At 46.7% G+C, this 22,011-nt stretch overlaps 1 protein-coding gene across 6 annotated transcripts in view; it reads right to left on the bottom strand.

Annotated features, from left to right (window-relative positions):
- Positions 1-22,011, bottom strand: part of Boc (BOC cell adhesion associated, oncogene regulated) — an 80,028-nt gene that overhangs the window by 10,297 nt on the left and 47,720 nt on the right. For all 6 annotated transcript variants that reach the window (XM_048346615.1, XM_048346617.1, XM_048346618.1 and 3 more), the window contains exons 5-9: positions 10,922-11,068; positions 9,153-9,296; positions 7,852-8,145; positions 6,497-6,769; positions 3,221-3,528 (exon numbers count right to left, since the gene is read on the bottom strand). In XM_048346615.1, coding sequence (XP_048202572.1) covers positions 3,221-3,528; positions 6,497-6,769; positions 7,852-8,145; positions 9,153-9,296; positions 10,922-11,068 — 1,166 coding nt within the window. The remainder of the gene's footprint in view (positions 1-3,220; positions 3,529-6,496; positions 6,770-7,851; positions 8,146-9,152; positions 9,297-10,921; positions 11,069-22,011) is intronic.

Below are 22,011 nucleotides of genomic sequence, written 5' to 3'. Positions count from 1 at the left end.
ATGTCACATTGTTCCCACCTGAGGTGACAAAGCTTAGAAAGATCATCTGTTCAAGGCTGCAGCACTAGTGAGCACAGACACTCTGACACAAATGCAAAGAACATGCTCAGAGTATAATCTGGCCCAGCCAGAGGACTGGGGATGAGGGCAGAAAGTCCTGAGTTCAAGTCCTGCTAGTACAACTATGAGCAAACTCCCTCACTCTATGAGTCCTAAGCTTGCATTTCTAAAATAAGGCAAGTAAAATGCCTCAGTTATTTTCTAAAGTTAAGTTAGGTGACTTACATAAAGCTGTTGGCATTGAGAGGTTTCCAACAAATTCCAGGCCCTCGCCCTGGTTCTCGCCTCATGCATCCTTTACTGGTGAGGCTTCTGGCAATTGAATCCTCTTTTCTTTGCTTGCTCTTTCCCCCTGTCCTTGTTTAGAATTTAAAAATCTGGAACTAGGGGCTCAGACCTATCATCCCACCTATTCAGAAGGCTGAGCTCTGAGAAATCTCAAATTAAAGACAGCTTGGCCAGAAAAATCCAAGAGACTTGCATCTCCAATTAATCAACAAAAAGCCATATCTGGAGGTGGAGTGATAATCACGAATGAAAAAGATGAGAAAGAACTGGAGGGCCTGAGTTCAAACCCCAGTACTGGACAGAAAGAAGGAGGTGGGGGGGAGAGAAAGAGGAGGAGGGAAGAAGGAGGAGGAGGAGCAGAAAGAGAAAGAGAAAAGGAAGAGGAGTGGGAGGAGGAGGAGGAGGAGGAAGATAGGAGGAAGAGGAGAAGGAAGAATAAGAAGGAGGAGGAGGAGAGAAGGAAAGAAGAGGAGGAAGAGGAAAGGAGGAGAGAAGAGGAAGGGGAGAAGAGAACAGAGGAGGAAGAGAAGGAAGAGGAGGAGGAGCAGGAGGAGGAAGAGAAGGAAGAGAAGGAGGAGGAAAAGGAGGAGGAGGAGAAGAGGAGGAAGAAGAGGAAAAGTTGAAGGAGGAACAGCAATTAGGAATGAATTGTAACATCACAAATAAATTGTTAATGGTGGGGCTCTCTAAATCTGAAGAAAAATACAGGGTTCCTGGCCCATAACAGGTGATAGAAAGATGATTTTATCTCAGCCACCCCTTAGGACAAGCTCTAAACAGTCAGCCCTGTGCATCTCCAAGAGTGTGCTGGAACTGGAAGTAGGAAAAGAGCAGCTGGTAGGGAAAGCTCTTATCCCCAAGTAGAATATTGCGAAGCAGAACAAAACCGCCCATTCAAAGGACAGGAATGATCTGGGCTCATTAATGTCAAACTTCCAGGATTTGTTCCAAGGAGAAAAGTTTTTACAAACTGAGATTCCCCAGTGGTGCTGGAAACCCAAACACAGTAGCCCAAGGTCTACAGTGCACGAGCAACTGAGAGTATGTGTGCACATGAAAAAAGTGAACACCAGCTGAAGAACTCAGTCCCTCATTGCAGAACAAGAAAAAACAAATGTAACACGAATACTATTGACTCTTTTTTAAAAAAAATTCTTTTGCTTGGGTGACGATCTTTAAGATAGGTGAGTTCCACATGCGGGACTGACTCTCAAGATACTTAGCTACCTAGATACCTAACACCTCCTTTGCCCTGGCTGGAGCCTAATAGAAGCCAGACCCAGAAGGGATTCCTGCCCTGACTCCCTCCCCCCCCCCCACCCCCGCCCCCGCTCCTCCCGCTGCCCTTCGCTCACTGGCCTCCCCCTTCCACTGGGCCCAGAAATGAAAATAAGAAACCAAAAGGGTAATTAGTCACTGTCACACACACACTGAGAAGGTTGAATGTGGCCTCAGCCTGGCATTTCCGGATTGCACAGCACAGTTTTTGCCAGCCTGTTCTCTTGTGTGGGGCAATTTCTTGGCCACCTATTGGCCTAAAAAATATTATTCTTGCTCATGCATTGGGTTTTGTCTCTCAGGGACCATGCATGCTTGGCCTTTCCTGATCTTTGTCTATAACCCCGATGGAGGTGTCCAGTTACATGGAGATGGAGGGGGCAGCCCTGCCCTGGACCATTGCTGAACAAGGCTGTTTCTTGTTTCAAGCTCATTTACTCCTTTGCTGGCTGCCTGGGAGGAGGCCAGCAGGCTCTGGGCTGCGAGCTAGCCTCTAAACAGGAGGCTGCCTGGGCTACACGGACCACCCCTGGCTGGGAGGAGCACTGGGAGTGATCTGGCCCCCAGGTGGTCTAGGAGAATATATAAAGAAAAATAAAGGCCAGAATAGAAGCGACCAGAAAATATCAAGTCTCAGCTTCTACACAGCCAGTGACTTCCACAGGATAGTTATTTTTTATGAGTGTTTTTTGAGATGGACAAACATGAATAATTATTTCCTGGTTATACATTCATATTGTTTTATTTTCTCCATATCTTCTACTTCGTGCATCTGGCACTTTTAGAAGCAAAAATAATGTGTATGCATTATAAAATGGAGTATTTATGATTTGCTAATATCTGATCCAAATTCTTTTTTCAAATGAATCCACTTAAGAATAGCAACTTTCTCCTATCTACCCACCTGAAAGAGAAAACATCACATACTTGGGGTGAACAGGAATGTTTTCAAGGACGTCTTGAGGGAATGTCATGTCCTCTTCCTGACAAACCTGGTGGGGGAGGGAGGCCCTGTCCCTCTACCTGGGACTCGGTATCCAGGGTGTGAGGTTGGCTCAGAGCTGTTCCTGGATCCTGTCACAGCAGCTCCCCAAACATCCCCCGGGACAGAGTCCCCTCAGTGAAGGTCTCAACAACATAATGTGCTTGGAACTCAAATGCCTGCTTGTCAGAACGCAGCCATGAGGATTTGGGAGAACTGAGGGGCATTTTGTAGCCCACAGGGCAAACACTTGTTCACAAATATTTGTTTTGCTGGCTGTTGAGTTAGCTTGCCATGCCAGAGCTGCTGCAGGTATGTACCTGGAAGAGTTTACTTTGGTTACAAAGCCCAAACAACATCATCAACTGACAGAGGACCAAGCGGGAGAGTGGTGATGGGAGTGGAGAGCTGGCTAGTTCTCTCTAGATGAGTAGCGGTCTTTAGTTTGTGTGAGCGGGGTGCACAGGGCTCAGACCTGAGGCTACATGCCCTGTCTTTTTTCTGGCCTCTCTAGGTTCTACGACCCATCTTACAGCTCAGCTCCTTGGAAAGCATTCAGCCAGGAAGCAGAGGGACCCAACTGAAAGTGGTAGGACAATGACAGCACCATACCTTTCGGTGTTTCACCACGTAGTAGAGGATGGGTGCCCGGCTGCCGCCCTCGTGCCGAGGCCGCCACACCAGCTCATAAGAGTCAGTCTTGGAGGTCCGAGGAGAGCTGAGGATGATGGGAGCCTCAGCTGGGGTCACGTGCCCCTTCTCCCCCAGACACTGCAGAGAAGCAGGCTGTACTGAGGTCAGCGGCTTGGAGAGCCCGGGTCGCTCCCTCAGCATCTGGTCAGGGCCTCTGGATCTGGAGGGTAAGGCAGGAGGGGTGGAACTGGCTGGCTTAGCCTCCCTCCAGGGTCTCAGTGTCGTGCCTGAGGATCCAGAAGGAAAGAGAAGAGAAGGAGGAGGAGGGTGTGAGTACCACCCTGGTCATCTGCCAGGGAGTAAACTGATAATAAGGTCAGGGAAGATTGGAGACCACCGTTCATCTGCTATATGACAGATAGCTAGGCTCAGGAAGAGATGGATGGTGTCCCTGCCCTGAAGGAAAGGTAGTTTAGAGACCCAGCCCTAGGCCACTTGCTACAGCTCAGAGGTGGCAGACAAGCACATCTGCAACCTGCTGACCCCCTATGTCTGATCAGGTGCATCTTGAGTGATACCATGGTTTGAATATGAATTGTTCCCCATAGGCTTATGTACTGAATGCTTGTTTCTCAGATGGTGGCGCCATTTTGGAGAGGTGGTGGAAACTTTTGGAGGTAGGACCTACCTGGAGGAAGTCATTGGGAGGATGCTTTTGAAGGATACAACTGGCTCCCGGTCCCTTCTCCTCTCCCATTTCCTATCTCTGTCACTCCCGCTGCCATGGTGCTCTGTCTCTTCACAAGCCCCAAGTTCACAGAGCCAAGGAATAGAGACTACAATTTCTAAAGCTGTGAGTCAAAATAAATAACTTCTCTCTTTATATTTTCTCAGGGATGGAAAAAGTGACTAATGTAGGAAAATTGGTACCAGAGAATGGGGTTGTTGCTGTGACTAAATCTACCATGTGGTTCTTAAGCCTTTGGCACTGGTTTGTGGGAGGAATTTGGGCAAGTTTGGAGATGTGGGCTTGTGAAGTCTTAGAACACTGTCAGTAGGGTTTAACTGGTGATTCTGTGGGAGCTTAGGCTGAAATGCTGATAGGATGCAGGTTGTAAAGACTGCACTCATGGGGCTTCAGAAGGGGAGGAAGACTCTGGAATTGGGTATAGAAGTCATGTGTGTTCCACCATGGCCACCAACTTGTGTGCATTTTGTGGATGTCTTGGCACTTTGTGGGAAATTAATAGGAACAGACTAGTTTGGGACAAAGTGTAGTTTGAGACAAAGAAGGCATGATTGCTACAATTAGATATACTAACATAGCTGTACACTTTGCACGAATATGATAGGGAAGATTCATCGAGAGCATCTTGGGAATTGGCTAGACCCCACCCACAGCAGGCTGAGGGTGGAAAAGTTTTCATTCAGGACAGTCACCTAGGGCAGTGTTTCCCCTCACACAGCCACACAGCCAATCAGAGGCCACTTAGCTGGCAGCATATCTTGATGTGACCCATTAGTGTCTAGGAAGAGTTATACAGGAAGGCGCAGAGTAAGATTTCTGGGACCGTGGAAGCTTCCTCCCAGATTTCAAAGGACAGATTGGGAAGTCAAGCAATGTGTAGCAGAGTAGCTCCCTGACTCTTCCCCCAAAGAAGCCAAGGGTGAAGAAAATGTAACAGGGATTCCAGGAAGTTAGGGATGCCTGAAAGGTGGAAAATCTGTCCAGAAAAATGACAGGCAATGAGCAGAGCCAGTCAAGTGAGAGATCATGTGGACTGCAAATAGCAGCCACTAGGGCAGGGTTGCTTGAGATGTCTGGGGCCTGCACCCTGCCACCTGTGCCTAGGTGTCAGATATGTACAGGATTTAGTGTTTGCCCTACTGGATTTTAGTCTTGTTTTGGCTCCATCCTTCTTTATGCCATTCCTGTCCTGTGGACTGGGAATTATTACTCTGTGCCATTAGGTATTGGAACTACATACACTGCTTTTTATTTTAAAGGAACTCACTACTACGATGTTTTCTTGAGTCTCAGAGGAGACACTGACCTTGGATTTTTGAACCATGTTGGAAGACAGTGGGGACTTATGGTGAAGGACTTTTGGAGGGCATTTGTGTGGGTATCAGTTCAACAAGGGGGTGAACTCGTGATCGGTAATCCTGTCAACTTGATTGGACTGAGAAATGCCTCCAAAATAAGTAAAGTACATATCCGGGTGTGTCTATGAGCAGAGTGAGGAAGACTCACTCTGAATGTAGACTGCACCATTGCTTAGGCTGGGGGCCCAAGCGGAATAAAAGGGGGGAAGGAGGAATTCATCTAGTGCATCAGGCAATCTCTCTGCTTCTCAGCTGCCATGAGGCAAGCTGTTCGTGCTCTGCCATGGTCCCAGGCCTTCACAGACTAAATCCCTTCTCCCTTGAAGTTGTTACAGTGACAAAGCAAGCTACCACAGTGAATGATCTTAATTTGCATCTTCCTGCATCTGTCTGGGCTGGGGAGGAGACAAGTCCCTTTACTATGGGATCTCAACAGCCAGGCATAGTGTAAACATCTTCCTTCAACACCAGAGTGGCCTGGAACAGGAAGCCATTTGGAGATGCTTTGAAAGTCTGGAGGCATGAGTGGGTAGCCTACCACTCCTTCAGGAAGCTTCCATAGTCTACCAGCTCCTGACCCTCCTCAACCCAGGACATCAAGGCTGGATGATACTGGAATCCTCTGCTGTATTTTTTTCTCATATTGATCCCTTAGGATGTTTTATTTCCTTCAAAAAAAAGTTTCTGAAGGTAGGGACTTCATCATGTCCTAAATGTCAGTTTATGTGTGAACTGGAATAATTCAACCTAAGAAGAAACATCTTACCTTTCTTTATTCTAGAGAACTAATTTTCAGACTTGATTCCCTAGAGCCCTAAAAGCCCACAGATTTTACAAACTAAAAAAATATGTTTTTTCAAAACTACAAGGGGAAAATTATTGCTGTATGCACTGAATTGCTTTGCATGGTCTCATGGAAATGATGTAAGAACCTTGACTTTTTGTTGTTAATATGTGGAACAGTAAATAAAAATTAAATGAAAAAGACACAGGAGTTAAACATCCACTTGTATCCTTTGCACACCTAAAGTAATGAATAAGTTCACACACTCTTGAACTTCAATCTAAAAGCCATTGAGCTGAATTTCTCTTGAGAAAAGGCTGTGTAGCTGTTCAGCTGGAGGCTCAGACCCCCGGGGCTGCGCTCACCTGGCCGGGCTGTCCTCAGCTGGACCACAGCGTGCGCGCTCCCGACCTCATTCTCAGCCATGCACTGATAGACGCCTTCATCCTCGGGCCCCACGCTCACCACGCGCAGGGCTCTGCGGGACAGCCGGAGGCGCTGGCTGGCCGTGAGTGGCACAGCGTTCCTCAGCCATAGCACGGAGGGAGGAGGGTTCCCACGCACCTCACAGGTGAGCTTGGCACTCTGCCCCCACGGGATAACCAGCTGGGACAGCTCCACAGTGACTTCGGGGGGCTCTGCAGTAAATCAGAACGGAGGTAATTAGATGCATCTTCCTACCCTGGGCCCATACAAACTGGGAGAGGACAGAGCTGGGAGTGGTTCCTGCCTTCCCTGGCTATTAGTTCTCCTTGTGGGCAGTCATCACAGGAAAAGGGTCAAAGAACCACTGAAACTATGGGCCCTTGCCTTTGGATATGGGAGTTAGGCCAGGAGCTAGGAAACCTAATGGTTGGATGTTGATCAAAGATCATATCCTGGGTCAGGCATGGAGGTTTATGCTTGTAATCTCAGTTACATAGGAGATGGAGATCCAGAGGATCACAGATCAAGGCCAACCCAGGGCAAAAAGTTAGTGAGACTCCATCACAGTCATTTGCTAGGTGTGATAGCACATACCTGTCATTCCAGGTACAAAGGAAGCCTAAATAGGAGAACTGAAGTCCAGACAAAAATGCAAGACTAAAGCAAAAAAGAGCTGGGGTATGAACATCTGCCTAATAAGCACAGGCCTAAAGTACTATTACTACCATCACTAGGAAAAAAAAAAAAAAAAGCCAGGCTGGGTGCTGGTATAAGAGCATGAGGTACAGAGTTCAAGCCCCAGAACCAACATTAAAAGAGGAAAGAAGGAAGGAAAGACAGAAAAGATTGATCAATCACATCCTAGCATTCTGATACTAACAGAATATGGCAGGATTTCATTCACCTGAAATGTCCACAGCCCTTAGGAAATGAAAAGCCCTTGTCTGGCCTTCCAGAAGTCCAAGAACCCCTTCACCCAATGTAAGGTAGAAGTTGATGGCACAGAGCCCATTCTGCAGGAGTTGAGAACATAACCCCCAGTTTTCCAGGAGTGACCACCTCCATGTCCATGGATCCCATAAAAGCTTGAGGTCCAGGGACCCTCTTGAGCCTGCCCTCCTTCCCAGCTGCTTTCACTTGCTCTGCATTAGTAAATCTTCTCTCTTCCATGTTTATTTCTGAATTCTTTCTCTGATGGGCCCTGACCTGGTGACCTGAATCCAGTAACCCAAGGATCTCTGCCCATCATGCGTTCTCCATGCCTGCTTAGCTGAAGGTCAGAGGAAACACTCACCAAACACCTGGACATTGTAGAGGATGACGGCCGCACCAGCCTCTCCAACCCCGTTGTTGGCCATGCAGTGGTAGGTGCCCGAGTCCTCCTCACTGGTGGGGTCGATGAGCAAGTTGCTCAACAGGAAGCGAGTCTTGTTGTAGCCAGCAATGTTGGACCCGTCCTTGGCCCAGGTAACTCGAGGGGGTGGGATCCCACTGGCCACACACTCCAGGATGAGACTCTGGCCTTTGGTGACAATGACAGTCTGCGCCTCCAGAGGGTAAATGATGCGGGCAGCTTCTGCAGTGGAGCCTAGAAAGGGGAGGGGGATACACAGAGCGACACCTTTACTTCCTGTAGACTCTCCTCTTTGGGTGGGGTAACCTGGACCCAGGAGGGTCCCAGACAACGTGGGGCTTGGGATCAAACAGCCTTCCAGAGGCCTACAAACTAAATAACACAGGGTAATTACTTAATTCCTTATTAGAAACAAGGGCAAGGAACAGAGCTCGGGCACTTTTAGCTCTAGTGTTGGCAGGGAGATGAGAGCATGAAGAAAGTCTAAATGGAGGGAGTGATGTTTCCTGCTTGACCTCAATCAGTGAGCCCTGAGGCCAAGAAAGAGGGGAGATGAGGATCTGCTTGTCTCCAGCCCCCGACCATGGGCCCCTCCACAGCTGAGCATTCTCTTGAGCTCTTTAAAGATATGTATTTCTTATACCACAAAGTCCCCCAGACATGAGTCAGTGACTTTATCAGGGGCTCAGTACAGGAGGCAATGATCCTTCTCAGCACTGGAGGAGAAACCACACAGATTGCTCTCCTGAATGCCGACTTCTTCAGAGACTTTTGCTGTATGTTCAAGCCAGGGGCAGATGCAGGTCTGATAAACTCTGAAGCTTATTTATACACTTTAAAGAGCTCTTTGGAGGGCCAGAGAGAATCCAAAATTCCAGATAAAGTGTTAAGTTGGAGAGGGAATCTTGGAATCTTAGCTTCACTCATTCCAGAGAAAATCCATCTCTGATGTCTTCAGCTAGCTCTGTCTACAATGTCCACTACATTTGGTATTTGGGGACCCTGGAAAAGTGCTCAGAAGAGCACTTTAACCATTAAGGTTTTCACTTCAGTGGGGGAGCAGGTGGGGGCTTGAGAGCAGATTGCATGTCAGCTGATGAACGCTGAAGCCAGCCCAGTGCACAAGAGAAAGGAAGCTAGTCACCAAGTAGGAGGAAAAGGTCATTGCCCATATTGCTTTCCCAGCTCTTCCAACCCTCCCTCTCCAATAGGCCACCCTGGCGTCTGACTCCAGCCCTTACGGCGCACGCGCAGTCTGTCACTAGAGCCGGAGGTCTTCACTTCCTGGGTCACCGGGTTGTAGGCAGCACATTTGTACATGCCTTCGTCCTCCTGGCTGGCATTGACAATCTGGAGGTTCCCTGATGGCATGATCAGGTAGTTGTCTGTGGAGAGGGCAGGGAAGGAGGAAAATAGGATGAGTTTGGGCCCAGAATACTGGGCTCCACAGCTTCCACAAAGCCAGGGGTGTAGGGGAACCAGTTCAAACTTAAAATGCTCCCCATGGAACCTTACACTGAATGGGTGGAAGGGCCATGGTAAGGGAATAATCTACTGGTCCATAGACTGGCTGCCCATCTGTCTCCAAGTTAGTGCTTGTGTGTGGAGTTTGTCTTTTCAAGTTGCTAGGGACGCTAGAAAGAATTAGCTGTTTGGGATCAGCCAGACCTGGACTCAAGTTCTGGATCTGTTAGATATGAACTGTATGATCTTAAGCATGTTTATTAACCTCTCAGATCTCATTTCCTCTTTTGTTAAAAAAAAAAGATCTAATTCATGCTGCTTTGGAGCCTCTGTAAGGGTAGAAGGGCCCATGCCACACACATAAGAGAGAGGTGGGCCTTTCTGTCACAGTCCCTATCATGGCCATAGCTTGGGGTTCCCTCACTATTGACTGTTGCTACTAGGGAGAAATATTCTGACTCCCAGTTCTTGCACTCAGCATGATGGCCACCAGAAGTCTGTTCTGCACATCTCTGATTTACTAAGGTTTGTCTGTTCTTGGCCCAGGGAGGGGAGGGAGGGGGAGGATAAGGAGGTTGGGCAAGGATTCAGGTTCTCTAGACTGGAGGTGGAGTCACAGCTGTACACAGACCAGCAACCAGGGTGGCCAGCTTCCTGGCAGGAAAAGCACTGGCAGTCAGCTCTGAGCTTTGTCTGGGTGGCCTCTCCTGGGAGTGGTGGTTGTCACCAAGCCTGGTGCCTGCCTGCTGCTGGGCAGCAGGTGTGAGTTGCTGAGACAAGGGCCAGATGGATGAGCTTCCTTGAGGGCCGCTGCCAGGCCTCCAGTGGGACTTGGGGGTTTGCGCTGACTCTTCTCAGTTATTTCTGAGTGCTAGGATTGGAGTTTTCCTAATGTGCACATACCCCTTTCATAACAAGAAGATCTAGAGACTACTTTCTCAGTAGACATTCTGAGCCGTCCGATTAGGAGAAGCTGAGTCATTCGTGGGAGGAGAATAACTTTGTCTCGATGGCCCAATGGAGTTCCCCTGGGCCAATGGTCACATCAACTATGGCAGGAGCAAGACACTGTGGTGACTGAGATAATTAGGGTACTAGGAAAATGGAGACAGCACCCAAATAAAGTTTCCCCAAGAACACTGCTGTGTTAGGTGGGGAAGAGCTTGCTTCCTACCAAGGAACCCCAACGCTCTGGGGGTTCTCAGGTTGTACGGCGGCCTTGCTGGGTATGCCTGGCGGCAGGGGCTCACAACATCAAACAGCAGCAGCTCCAAAACATCTCCTAGTGCCTCAAAGGGTGAAGATATTTTCCATGACAGGCCAGAGGCCCTCTGGAAGGGAATCCACATCCCCCCCCCCCCCACCAAGCCTGTCTTAACATCTTACAGGACTAAATATGAGGGTAGCAGACAGCTGAGCAGCTTGAGAACAGGACTCTCAGCATGGTCCAGGAGGTGGAGGCAGCAGAGACTGACATGGTTTGACAGTAGACAAAGAAGCCAGCTGTTTACTGGCCTATTTTCTGGGCTTCTGTTCACTTGCTCACCTCTGGAGGCTTCCAGCCACTCTTGTTTGACGCTGTAACGGACCTGGGCTTTGGGGTGGCTCTCAGGCAGGTGGCAGGCAATGACGGCTGTATTTCCCTCATCCACTTCAATGACATGCTGCACATCTAACTTGAAGTCCTGGAGATCTGTGGAGAGAAAGGAATGTGTCCTTTAGGCTTCCATGGTTGGGCACAGTGTGGCAATCCCACAGCTTCAGAACTCCGGGGGTCACCAGAGGGTGCTCAGTCCTTCCTTGGTGTCTTGTTGTCTACAGGAGTTTATAAGGATAGAATCTAGGGACTCAACATAGTGTGTGTGCAAGATACAGTACAAGATAAGCTGGATAAAGTGTAGAGAATCCTGTCAGGAGATGGATAGTGCTTTTGACATGCAGTAGTCTGATGTTTTGCCTGTCCTTCCTTCCTTCTTCCTTTTCTTCCTCCCTTCTTTCCTCCCTCCCTCCCTCCTTTTCCTGTTGCAGTAATGGGGATTAATTCCAGAGCCTCACACATCCTAGGCCAGTGCTCTTCTACTTGAGCACTTGGAGGTGTGCCTCTAGACCTTTTGGGGTTTCGTGGGATTTTTTTTTTTTAGGTTGGGTCTTATGCTTTTGTCTGGGGAGCTAAAGACTGAGATCCTCTATTTTACTTCTCAAGTAGCTAGGATTAACTATATGTATCATCAAGTCTAGCACTTTTGCTTTCCACCCCCCTCCAATTCTGAGGTTTGTACTCAGGGCCTTGTGCTTCCTAGGCTGGTGCTCTACCATTTGAACATGCCTTCAGCCCTGCTTTTTGCTAATTGCATTGGAGACAAGAGTCTAGAGAACTTCTATGCCTGGGCTGGCCTTAAATTGAGGTCCTGTAGATCTCAACCTCCTGAGCCGCTTGGATTCTAAGCATGAACCACCAGCACCTGACTTGCTTTTTATTTTTGAGGTAAGTAAGGTCTCACTAACTTTGCCCAGGCTGTCATTAAACTCACAATTTTCCTGCCCCTGCTTTTTCATTAGCTGGGATTATAAGCATACGCCATTATGCCTGGCCCCAGTGGGACTTTTGTCTGACACTGGGGATTAAAATGGAGATACCTTAGGATCCGAGAGAGTCCCAGGTCCTCTGGACACAGGGAAGCACCCCAGGGTGTCGATGGCAGTGAAATGTCGGGAGGCTGCGGATCTGACACCGGCTGCAGCTCTGGCAGCCTAATGGCCATCTCTCTAGGAGAAGACTGAGAGCTAAACTAACTGAGGATGGAGATCCATCTGGAATAAGAGCAGGATATTTCCCAAACAATCCAAGAGTCCACAAAAACAAATCTCTTTGTATGAGCCAAGTCATTGATGTTGCTGAAAAGCATAGCCATTTGTAACCACATTCCAAATTGGAAACTTGCTTTTCAGGCTTGTGGCTACATTTATCTTAAGAAAGGAAATCAAACTAATGGAATGTAAAGTAAGAGAGCTAAAAATATTTTATCCAGATGCTTTTTTCATCACAGTGCTTAGAGAGCCCAAGAGAAGGTATCTTGTCAGGATGCTGACCACTCCGAATTCTGCTCAGCTCCTAGGACTGCGAGCATCAGGAATCCTACATTGTCACTGGACTCCTCCTGTTTGTGCACTTGTGCCCAAGAGACTCACAACGAAACAGAAGCAGACAGGAGTCGGGTGTCTTCACCAAAGATCAGAAGTAATTGTCAAAAACAAAACAAACTAGCCAGGTACTAGTGGCTCACGCCTGTAATCCTAGCTACTCAGGAGGCTGAGATCTGAGGATCGTGGCTCAAAGCCAGCCTGGGCAAGAAAGTCTGTGACTCTTATCTCCAATTAACCACCAGGAAACTAGAAGTGGTGCTGTGGCTCAAAATGGTAGAGTGCTAGCCTTGAGCTGAAGAGCTCAGGCACAGAGCCCAGGCCCTGGGTTCAAGCCCTATGACCAACAAAGAAAAAACAAAACAAAACTTATTGTCACCAAAGGAGAACTCAGTGGCAATCAAGGTACTAAGCCAAGTCAGGTCTCCTACTTGATAGAATTTTCCACAAGTACTCAGACAGGCCAGGCCAGGGAGGAGGGCCCTGCTGTTTCCATGAAAAGATTGTTGCCCCTCTGATTACAGTGTGTTAGATGTAAACAACTTAGGTACAGAGACCAAGTTTTATTCTCATGCAACTCCCTTGAACCTAACTCACACCCTGGCCCAAGTCAACTTTAAATGTGGAATGGATGGATGTCCTAGAAGCTGAGCTCTACAAGTTCGGTGAGAGATACTCATTTATGTGGCCTTAGGACCCCAAATTCGCTGATTGAGTCTGTTTTACATTATGAACTCAAGGACAAGAGCCAAGCTTGATAAACGTTGTGTGAACACCTTTTTCAAGTAAAGTTATTTTGAAAATGGTAGGTTACAGAAAAGAAAAGAAATAAGTTTAAAAGCTATGTAGTAAGGAACACACGTAACAAGAACAAGGACAGATTGGCCAATTCACTTCTATCACCCCATTTTACTTTCCAGCCTTGCAGGAAAGCTGCCTGGGAGTCTGGAAGAGAGAATTTTCAGGAAGTTTTTTTGAGTGGACTCTTGGACTATGAAACACTTATTTCACCATTATGTAGTTTGCTCATGTGCTATCTGACTGTACATTGAAGCTTGTTAAAGCAGCAGTCTACACATCAACCTTAAGTCTCATCACACTGTTTTCTGGCTATAACACATACTCTCCAATCTTATGAGAATGAATAGTGGTGGAAGGCTGAGTGCAAGGCCAACTTCATGGTCAACAGTTGTTTGGTTTAAACCCTCTGTGGTCATCATCTTCAAATTCTATTTGTGTGCATGTGCACCATTATTCAAGCTTGAACTCAGGGCCTGGAAGCTGCCCCTGAGCTATTCTATTTAAGGCTAGTGCTCTACCATTTGAACCACAGCTCGACTTCTGGATTTTTCGTGGTTAAAGGGCTAGAAGAGTCTTATAGAGGGGCTGGGGATATGGCCTAGTGGCAAGAGTGCTTGCCTCGTATACATGAGGCCCTGGGTTCAATTCCCCAGCACCACATATACAGAAAATGGCCAGAAGTGGCGCTGTGGCTCAAGTGGCAGAGTGCTAGCCTTGAGCAAAAAGAAGCCAGGGACAGTGCTCAGGCCCTGAGTCCAAGCCCAGGACTGGCCAAAAAAAAAAAAAAAAAAAAGAGTCTTATAGACCTTCCTGTGCTGGCTGGCTTTGAACCTTGATCCTTAAATCTCTGCTTCCTAATAGCTAGGATTGCAGGTGTGAGTCAGAGGAACCATCTTAAAATTCTTAAGAGCATTTGAATCAAGGCCTCTGCATTTTCATTGTGCACTGGGCCTGCTGATTATGTAGTCCCGTCCTAGCTGAGTTTCTTGGCCTAGCCAAGATAATTAATGAGCTTTGTTTTTCTTCAGTGAGAAGGAAGATTTGTAAAGGAACTGCCTTAGCTCAGTTGTGTTCTGACTAAATATTGGTAACTTTTTTTAAGCTGTTCACTTAAAAAAAAGAAAGAAAGAAAAGGCCTTAATCGTATGTCTGCCAAGTCAGGAAGCTCCCCACAAAGTGAGCTATGAGTGGCTGTGCACTGACAGACACCTGGAAAATTCCTCAGGCACCAAGAGGCACAATTGCACATCTAATAGACCCAAAGCAACTCCACCAAGATGTTTCTTTTTAACCCACTCTTTTTCTTTACTTCATTCCAAGGAAATTTGCCTCAAGCAAGAATAGACTTAAACCTTAGCCAATCGGTTTGCAAGAAAGATGTAAGCCACTGAAAAAAGTTTGGCACCAACAGGCCCATCTCCATCTCAATGGCCCCTTGCTTCTGTTCCCAGTAATTGAGGGCTTATCTTAGCACTCCACCAGGCACCCATCTCACCAACCCAATGCTAGACAGCACCATGGTTTATTAAGCCCCTCTTGGCTCCTGTTGCACCCAATACCAACTGCTGGGTGGAGACAGAAGGTTGAGCTATGGGAGACTCAAGATGCAGGGCACCAGTCAGCCATGCAGCCCAAGGGCTCCTCTGTTCCGATGCCAACATGTGCACCACAGTCCATGCAAGGAGGACCCAGGACTTCCCAGCTGGGTATCCAGCTCCCCACAAGGGCCGACTGGCAGGAGAGCCTTCCTAGCTTCAAAACCGGTAAGTAACCATTTGGTCCTTGGCCCTGTCCCCAGCCTGTGTCTTTTAAGCCTCAGTGGCTGCCTCCCTGGTTGGCATCTGGGATCAAATGAAGTGATGAATGATGTAAAAACCAGAGAGCACCCTTTCCCTGTGAGTCTGGACAGGAAGGGGGCCTGAGGGGTGGAGATTTCATGATCAATAACAATCTCATCAGCCATCCGACAGGCAGGGAGGAGAGCCAGTTGGCTAAGTGTGAAGTAGCATAGCCTGTTCCTAGGCCAAGGTTCTCCAAAGTGGGTTTCCTGGCAGAGTCCAGGAGCTGCTGAGCTATTCCTCACTGGATGTAAGGCACAGGTCCTTCAGTTACAAATGGGCTTAGTGGGCCTGTGATATGGAAGGGTGGGTCAGCTTTCACAGGAAATGGTTTGACAGGACACCTGTCCTTGCCTGTTAGTTAGTGCTTTTGAGAACTCCATTGGAGGAATATTTTTGCAGCTTTAATCCTCATACCTTCCCTTACATCCTTCTTCTGTGTCCTCTCTCCATGCATTCCTCCAGACACTTTATCCACTTGCCCATATTCATCAAACGCTAGGAGGCCTGCTCTCGTTTCTCCACATTCTCAGTGCAGAAGCACTGCTTTGGGAGGCCACCTCTGAGTTTACTAACCTTTCCAGCCTTGTCACAGAACTTCAGACTGAGAAAACTATGGTATCTTAGGCTCCATATAGAACCCTGCCTGGTTCTTTTCCTTCATAGAGATCAAGTTCAAGGGGAAAGGTATGTACTCCGATGTCTCATTTCTACAGGATGCATTTATTTATAGGGACTCGTTCAACCACACATCATGCAATGTACTCCCTGAGTCTTCTTCACACTTGAAGGGCACTTGAGACACAGAACTCTTTTGGCAGTGGAGAAAAGAAGAAAGCAAATGAGATGCTTTGACAGGTACATGGGGATGGCTGCCTTTACCAGGATCATAGAGAAAACAATAAATGGACACATTTTTCATGGTGGCTTATGCCTGTAATACTACCTGCTTAGGAGGCTGAAATGGTGGGGGGCTGCAGGCGGAAGGGGGCGGAATCATGGTTGAGATCAGCCTCAGCAGAAAGGTTCATAAAACAGCTTCTCAATCCATACGTGGGCATGGTGGTACATGCTGACAGCCTGCCTACAGAGAAGGCTGAGACTGGGAGGACTGTAGTTCCATGCCAGTCAAGACAGAAAAGTTCTCCAAGATTCCATTTCAGCAGAAGAAGCTAAGTGTGGCAGCACCTATCTGTCATCTCAACTACATTTGGAAGCAAAAACACAAAAGGCTGGCACGTCAGACACATGCTCATGTAAGAACCAAGACCCTGCCTCAAAAATAACCAATGTAAAAAAGGGCTTGAAGCTGAGTATCACTGGCTCACACCTATAATCCTAGCTCCTCAGGAGGCTGAGATCCGGGGATCACAATTCAAAACTAGCCCCGGCAGAAAAACCCATGAGTCTGTTTTCTCCAGTTAACCACCAAGAAATGAGAAGTGGAGCTTTGGCTCAAATGGTAGAGTGCTAGTCTTGAGCAAAAAGAAAAATTAAGAAAAAAAATCTCAGAGTTCCTAGACAATAAAACAAAATAATGCAATATTTGGTATATGTTCACATAATCTCAATACAAATTGACTTGTTTTTTCCAGTCCAAAGGCTAGCACTCTGCCAATTGAGCCATAGTACCACTTTTGGCTTTTTCTGTTTATGTGGTACTGAGGAATTGAACCCAGGTCTTCATGCATGCCAGGTAAGCACTCTACCACTATGCCACATTCCCAGCCCTAAACTGACAAATCTTATTTATTTATTTATTTTTGGCCAGTCCTGGGGCTTGGACTCAGGGCCTGAGCACTGTCCCTGGCTTCTTCTTGCTCAAGGCTAGCACTCTGCCACTTGAGCCACAGTGCCACTTCTGGCCATTTTCTGTATATGTGGTGCTGGGGAATCGAACCCAGGGCCTCAAGTATATGAGGCAGGCACTCTTGCCACTAGGTCATATCCCCAGCCCCATAAACTGACAAATCTTAATGGAAGGTTTATTTGCCAATATTCATGGACCTTAGATATCCAGTTACAAGCTTTGTTGGCTCTTGCCTCAGTGTTCCTAGTGAAATCCGTACGCTTAACAGTTGCTTTCAAGGGTATCCTCATTTAGTCTGGTCCCTAGGCTGTGAATCAAAGCTCTCTTCTGTTTGGGTAAGATGTCAAAAAAGATGGCACTTGGGGCTAGGTGCCATCAAAACAGTTTTGGTCTTCTGGATACACAGGAATGGTCCACATGCAGTCCTAACCCTCTTTCTCGCGTTCTCAGGATCAGAGGGCAAGCCTGCACTCATCTGCTAAGCCTTGGGTGAGATCCACTAGGCTGTGGGTACTGCATGGGGCTCACTTGGCTGCCCGGACAGCTCAGCAGCCTCAGGGCCATCAGCAAAGTTTCTGGGCCCACTGCTAATTCTATTCCTCCCTTCTCAAGGCCTCCAAGCCTCAACTTGTACCTGTGGCAGCTTGCTATGTTTATCATTGATGTTACAACACTCAGAAAGAGTCTGCTCAACTGGAGCACTACTCAGCAGCACGTGGGCCATGTGGTCCTTCCCTGCCTCTCATCCCTTTTGGCAAGGTGGCCATCATGTACAGCTCCTGAGAGCTTTCCCTGGTTGAGCTCCTGGCTCCTGGCTCTACAGATGGCCTTGAGTGTAGAGTCTAAGATGGTGGAGAGTGCTTGGCACTGCCTTCCTACATAGCCTCAGAGAAGGTGGGGACTTCTCTTGTGCCCTGAACTGCTTCACAAAGGGGCAAGAAACCACACATTGCTCTCTAACCCCAAGTCACCTGAGAAACCACAGCTTGGCACCATCTCACTGCTGGTCCTTGAAATAAAGTGCTCTGAAAGTAGCATACCACAAAATTCATCTGCGAAGGCTGGGGGCACAGTCGAGCTAGACAGTAGATGAAGCCTACTGTGGCCCAGGGAGGCTTCTCAGAAGCCACACCTATGGGCAAGTGACTCTTTTACCAGTGGGTAGCTCTGATATATAGACCACAGAAGCCAAACCCAACTGGAGCTCACAAAGCTGGGCCGAACTAGTGCATTCTGTAGTTAGCATTTGGTAATAGTGCATCCCTGCAGGCACCATGGATACCTTCATTCCGCCAGCCAGGTGCTCAGAATTGTCGACTGAGATAGACACTGGAGGAGATACAGAGGGATAAGTAAACCCCAGCCACAGGGAACTAACATTGAATCCAATGGATGTGACAAGTAAGGACACCACAGGCAGGATGGGACTGTTCACAAATGTGGTATCCTCCAGCATGCTCCTCACCTTCTCCACCAGCATTCCAGCCCAAGCCAGGCCTCTGGGAGCTGCAGAGAATGTCGAGAGGAAGTTGGCAGGCGAGCAACTACTCCTTGCTTTGCAGGCCAGGATGGCGGATTAATATGTTTGCTCTCTTTGGGATTTTTTTTTTCTTTCCTCCAGTCCAATTGCACAAATAATTTTGGCTCCAAACAAAGTTCTCCCCTGACAGCCATCCATGGAAACATGACATGAAATTTCTCAAACACACTTTCGGATGAAAGCAAGGCATGCTCTCTTTTATTTAAGTAAAAACAGTTTCCATGGGGAATTTAAAAAAAAGAAAAAAAAAAAAAACCTTTGCAGATGCCAAACATATTAGCTGTCTTTTTCTTCTCTTTTTCAGTGAGAGATGGGGTTTGCGCCCTTACTTGAACAGTGGGAGAAAGTTAAGCGTGGAAAAAGATGAAAGGGAAAATCAAAGTGGAGACAAGAGGGAGCAAACTGGGAGTGGCGGGGGAGGAGAGCAGGCACAAAGGGAGGAGTGAGCGAGGAAGGAGAGAGAATGAAAAGAACCAATTTTGTAATGTCATTACATGATTTGCAACAAACTAGCCTAAGGCTTCAGGAATTTTTTAGCTTGAACCAATTAAAAATATTATATATGTATATATTTATATATATGTATATATACACTATATATATATATATATATATATATATATGACATAAGAGAAGGAGAAATGTGATTAATCCTCAAAGACAAGTCCAAGAGGGAGCCACATCTCCAGCGAGTCTGGCAACCAGATGAGCGCTCATCTGTCCTCAGCGCTGCTGTGAGGTAGAGCTGGTTCACAAAGATGGGGAGGTTCTTTTGGACTAGATGAAAGAATGGAATGGTTTGGGAAAAAAAACACATATATAGAAGAAAAAGAGAAGGGGAAGAAAAGAAAAGAGATTGACTTGCCAGCAACCCACATCACACATATTTCTCTGATCATCCAAATATAAACTATAAACTTAGCAATAAGAAAATTAATGTGAGTCCCGGTGGTCTGGACTCATCTGAGCCAGAGCTGGATCTGGCACAGCCTATGGTAGGGCTGGCAGCCGGCACAGGAAGAGGAGTAAAAATGGGGGCTATGGGACTCACGGGGTGGAGTCACCCCGTGGTTGCATGTGGAAGAGACACACAGTCAATTAAAATTAGGCACAATTTTCCCTGTAAGGGAAAATATTTCTGGTTTGCCTCAGTAAATTGTTGGCTTTGTTGTTGTTTTTTTGTTTTTGTTTTTTTTTGCATTTGCTTACATTTTTTCTCACTATTAAGTGACCTCCTTTTTTAGATGTGTCCTTTTAGATGTAGTTATTAGGACTATTATCAGATTCCAAAAGTGGTTGAATATCTAAAAGCTATGTCAAAGTAGAAAGCTCTAGGATTTTCTATATACACATAAAAATACTGGATCCAAGGAACTCACTAACTGTCTTGATTTTCTCCTTTCCTTTACAAAGAACCATCTGACATCATGCTCCATATAAAGGGCTCCATTGACTTCCAGCCCCAAATCAATCCTCTTATCTTCAATCTTGAGCTTTGGCTCAGGGAACCAACACGTGATGTGGCTTTTCTTTTCCTCTAGGATTAAAAATTGAACCTACAGTCTTATGTAAGCATGTGGCTGTGTGTACAAGGAGTGGGTAGAGTATGGGGTTAGGAGTCCTTCAGTGTGTCCTTGGTAGAAGATGAACAGTGGGTTGGAGGTCGGTTTAGCAGGTAGTGACCACTACTAAATACACTTGAACACATGTTTAGAGGCAGACATTTGCTGCTAAGACGGCCCCCATAGCTGTATAACACAAATCTGTCTTTGTGCTTATACCAGACCTGCTAGGATGAGAGTTGCTGATGCCATCTGAATGACCAAGGGAATTTCTCATGAGGTGGCCATTTTTCCTGCCTTATCCAGTAGGAAACACAGCTAATATATCTTTGACCTAAAGGTATAAGACATTTCATATTCACTCCCTAAGATATTCAAGTTTTTTGGCTCCTTTGGGGTCTAAGTTATTTTTTTAATAATTTTCTTGCCCAATAGGACCAGAAAATGTGCATAATTTACCACATAAACCTGCTAACTTCCAAGGCAGACTACTTTTCTTTTCACAACACTTGATCTGCATCGGGAACGGTCTCTGTGCCTCCCAGGAAAGCTGACTCACACGGGGGCCCAGCTCTCAGCCGCAGACTCCCCTCCTCTCCTAGGGCAGCTCAGGAAGCCACCTGTGTTTTCTTTCCTCCTCAACTCTTCTCCCTGCAGCCATCCCAAAGTGAAAAGCTTGCACAGGATTCCTTGAGACTCCCGAGCCAATGGACAAATGTTTTTCCTATTTGGAGCCAAAGGCTCCTTCTTGTTCACTCAGAGGACTGGAAGCAGATTGGGCCAGGGGTGAGAGAAAGGGCGGGGATTGGAGGAAACCTGTTTAGGTTTCCTTTCTTAACATGTGCATCCCCTAAAGGGAAAGAGATGGGAAACATGGAGAAGAAAGAGTAGTTGGGAAGAAGACAGGGTAGCAAGAAAGACAAGTAACAGGGGCTGGATTATCAATTTGGTAGACTTTGCCATGGAAATGCCTCACAAAGGACAAAAGACTCACTATGGAAGTATCTGTGCATCCTAGAAATTGTGCTGGTCTGAGAATTGCAATTTACTTGGTAAAAGTGGGATGATGGTAATGTGAGAACTCAGAATCAAAGATAAAGACAGATTAAGATTTTCCTCGTCAGTCTCCCTCAATCCCCTGAAATTGTGATGATTCATAATTAGCTTCTGAGCTCCCATTAAAATCTGTTCATGTCAGTCACCAAATCATAAGGCTGACATAAGGTAGTCGTCAGTCAGTCCACCTTCTCCATTAGACTGAAAGTTCCTCAATGGCGGGGACCAGGTCTTACTTTGCTCTGTTGGAAGTTCTTGACACTTTGAAATTCTTAACAATCAATCTCCACTATGGCCTAATAGAGAAGTCAGTACAGGCAAGTGAAAAGTTTGCCATTTTCCAAGTGGGGGCACATGAACTTTGATTTCATATTATTCAATAGACATCTTTAGGGACAGAATGCATTGAGAAGTAGTAAGGCACTGAGAAAGAAACTGAACTAAGAGGCCAACTTTTGGGTTGAGGTGAGAGAATGCATTCTGTGAACACCACTTGGGTGTTTGTTGGAAATGAGAGACAAGTTCTTTGTATTGACTGAGTTTCTGCTTGCTAGTTTCCCTGCCATCTGTCTAGCTCTCTGTTCTACAAATGATTTGAAGTGGTTTATAAGAACATGCACTATAGAACAAGAGTCAATTTTTAAAGTAAAAATCAAGAAAATCAATGGAAATCAAGATTACAGGGAATAAAAATTCAGAAATGAAGGCCTGAAAAAAATGGGGAAAATGATCTGAGATGCCTGCTTCCAAAGCAATTCTTGACACTATACAGAACCATGGGCCTACATGAAGCTGTGCCTGCGGCCTCCCGGAGGAACTAGAATAATTAGAGTCTCTAAGTCTTTTTTTTTTTTTCTTCTTCTGGAGTTGATTCTTGGCCTTTAACTC

Source organism: Perognathus longimembris, chromosome 5 (genome assembly GCF_023159225.1).
Source record: "Perognathus longimembris pacificus isolate PPM17 chromosome 5, ASM2315922v1, whole genome shotgun sequence".
NCBI lineage: Eukaryota > Metazoa > Chordata > Mammalia > Rodentia > Heteromyidae > Perognathus > Perognathus longimembris.
Note: the sequence above shows the minus strand (reverse complement) of the source record. Positions and strands in the feature narration are given on the sequence as shown.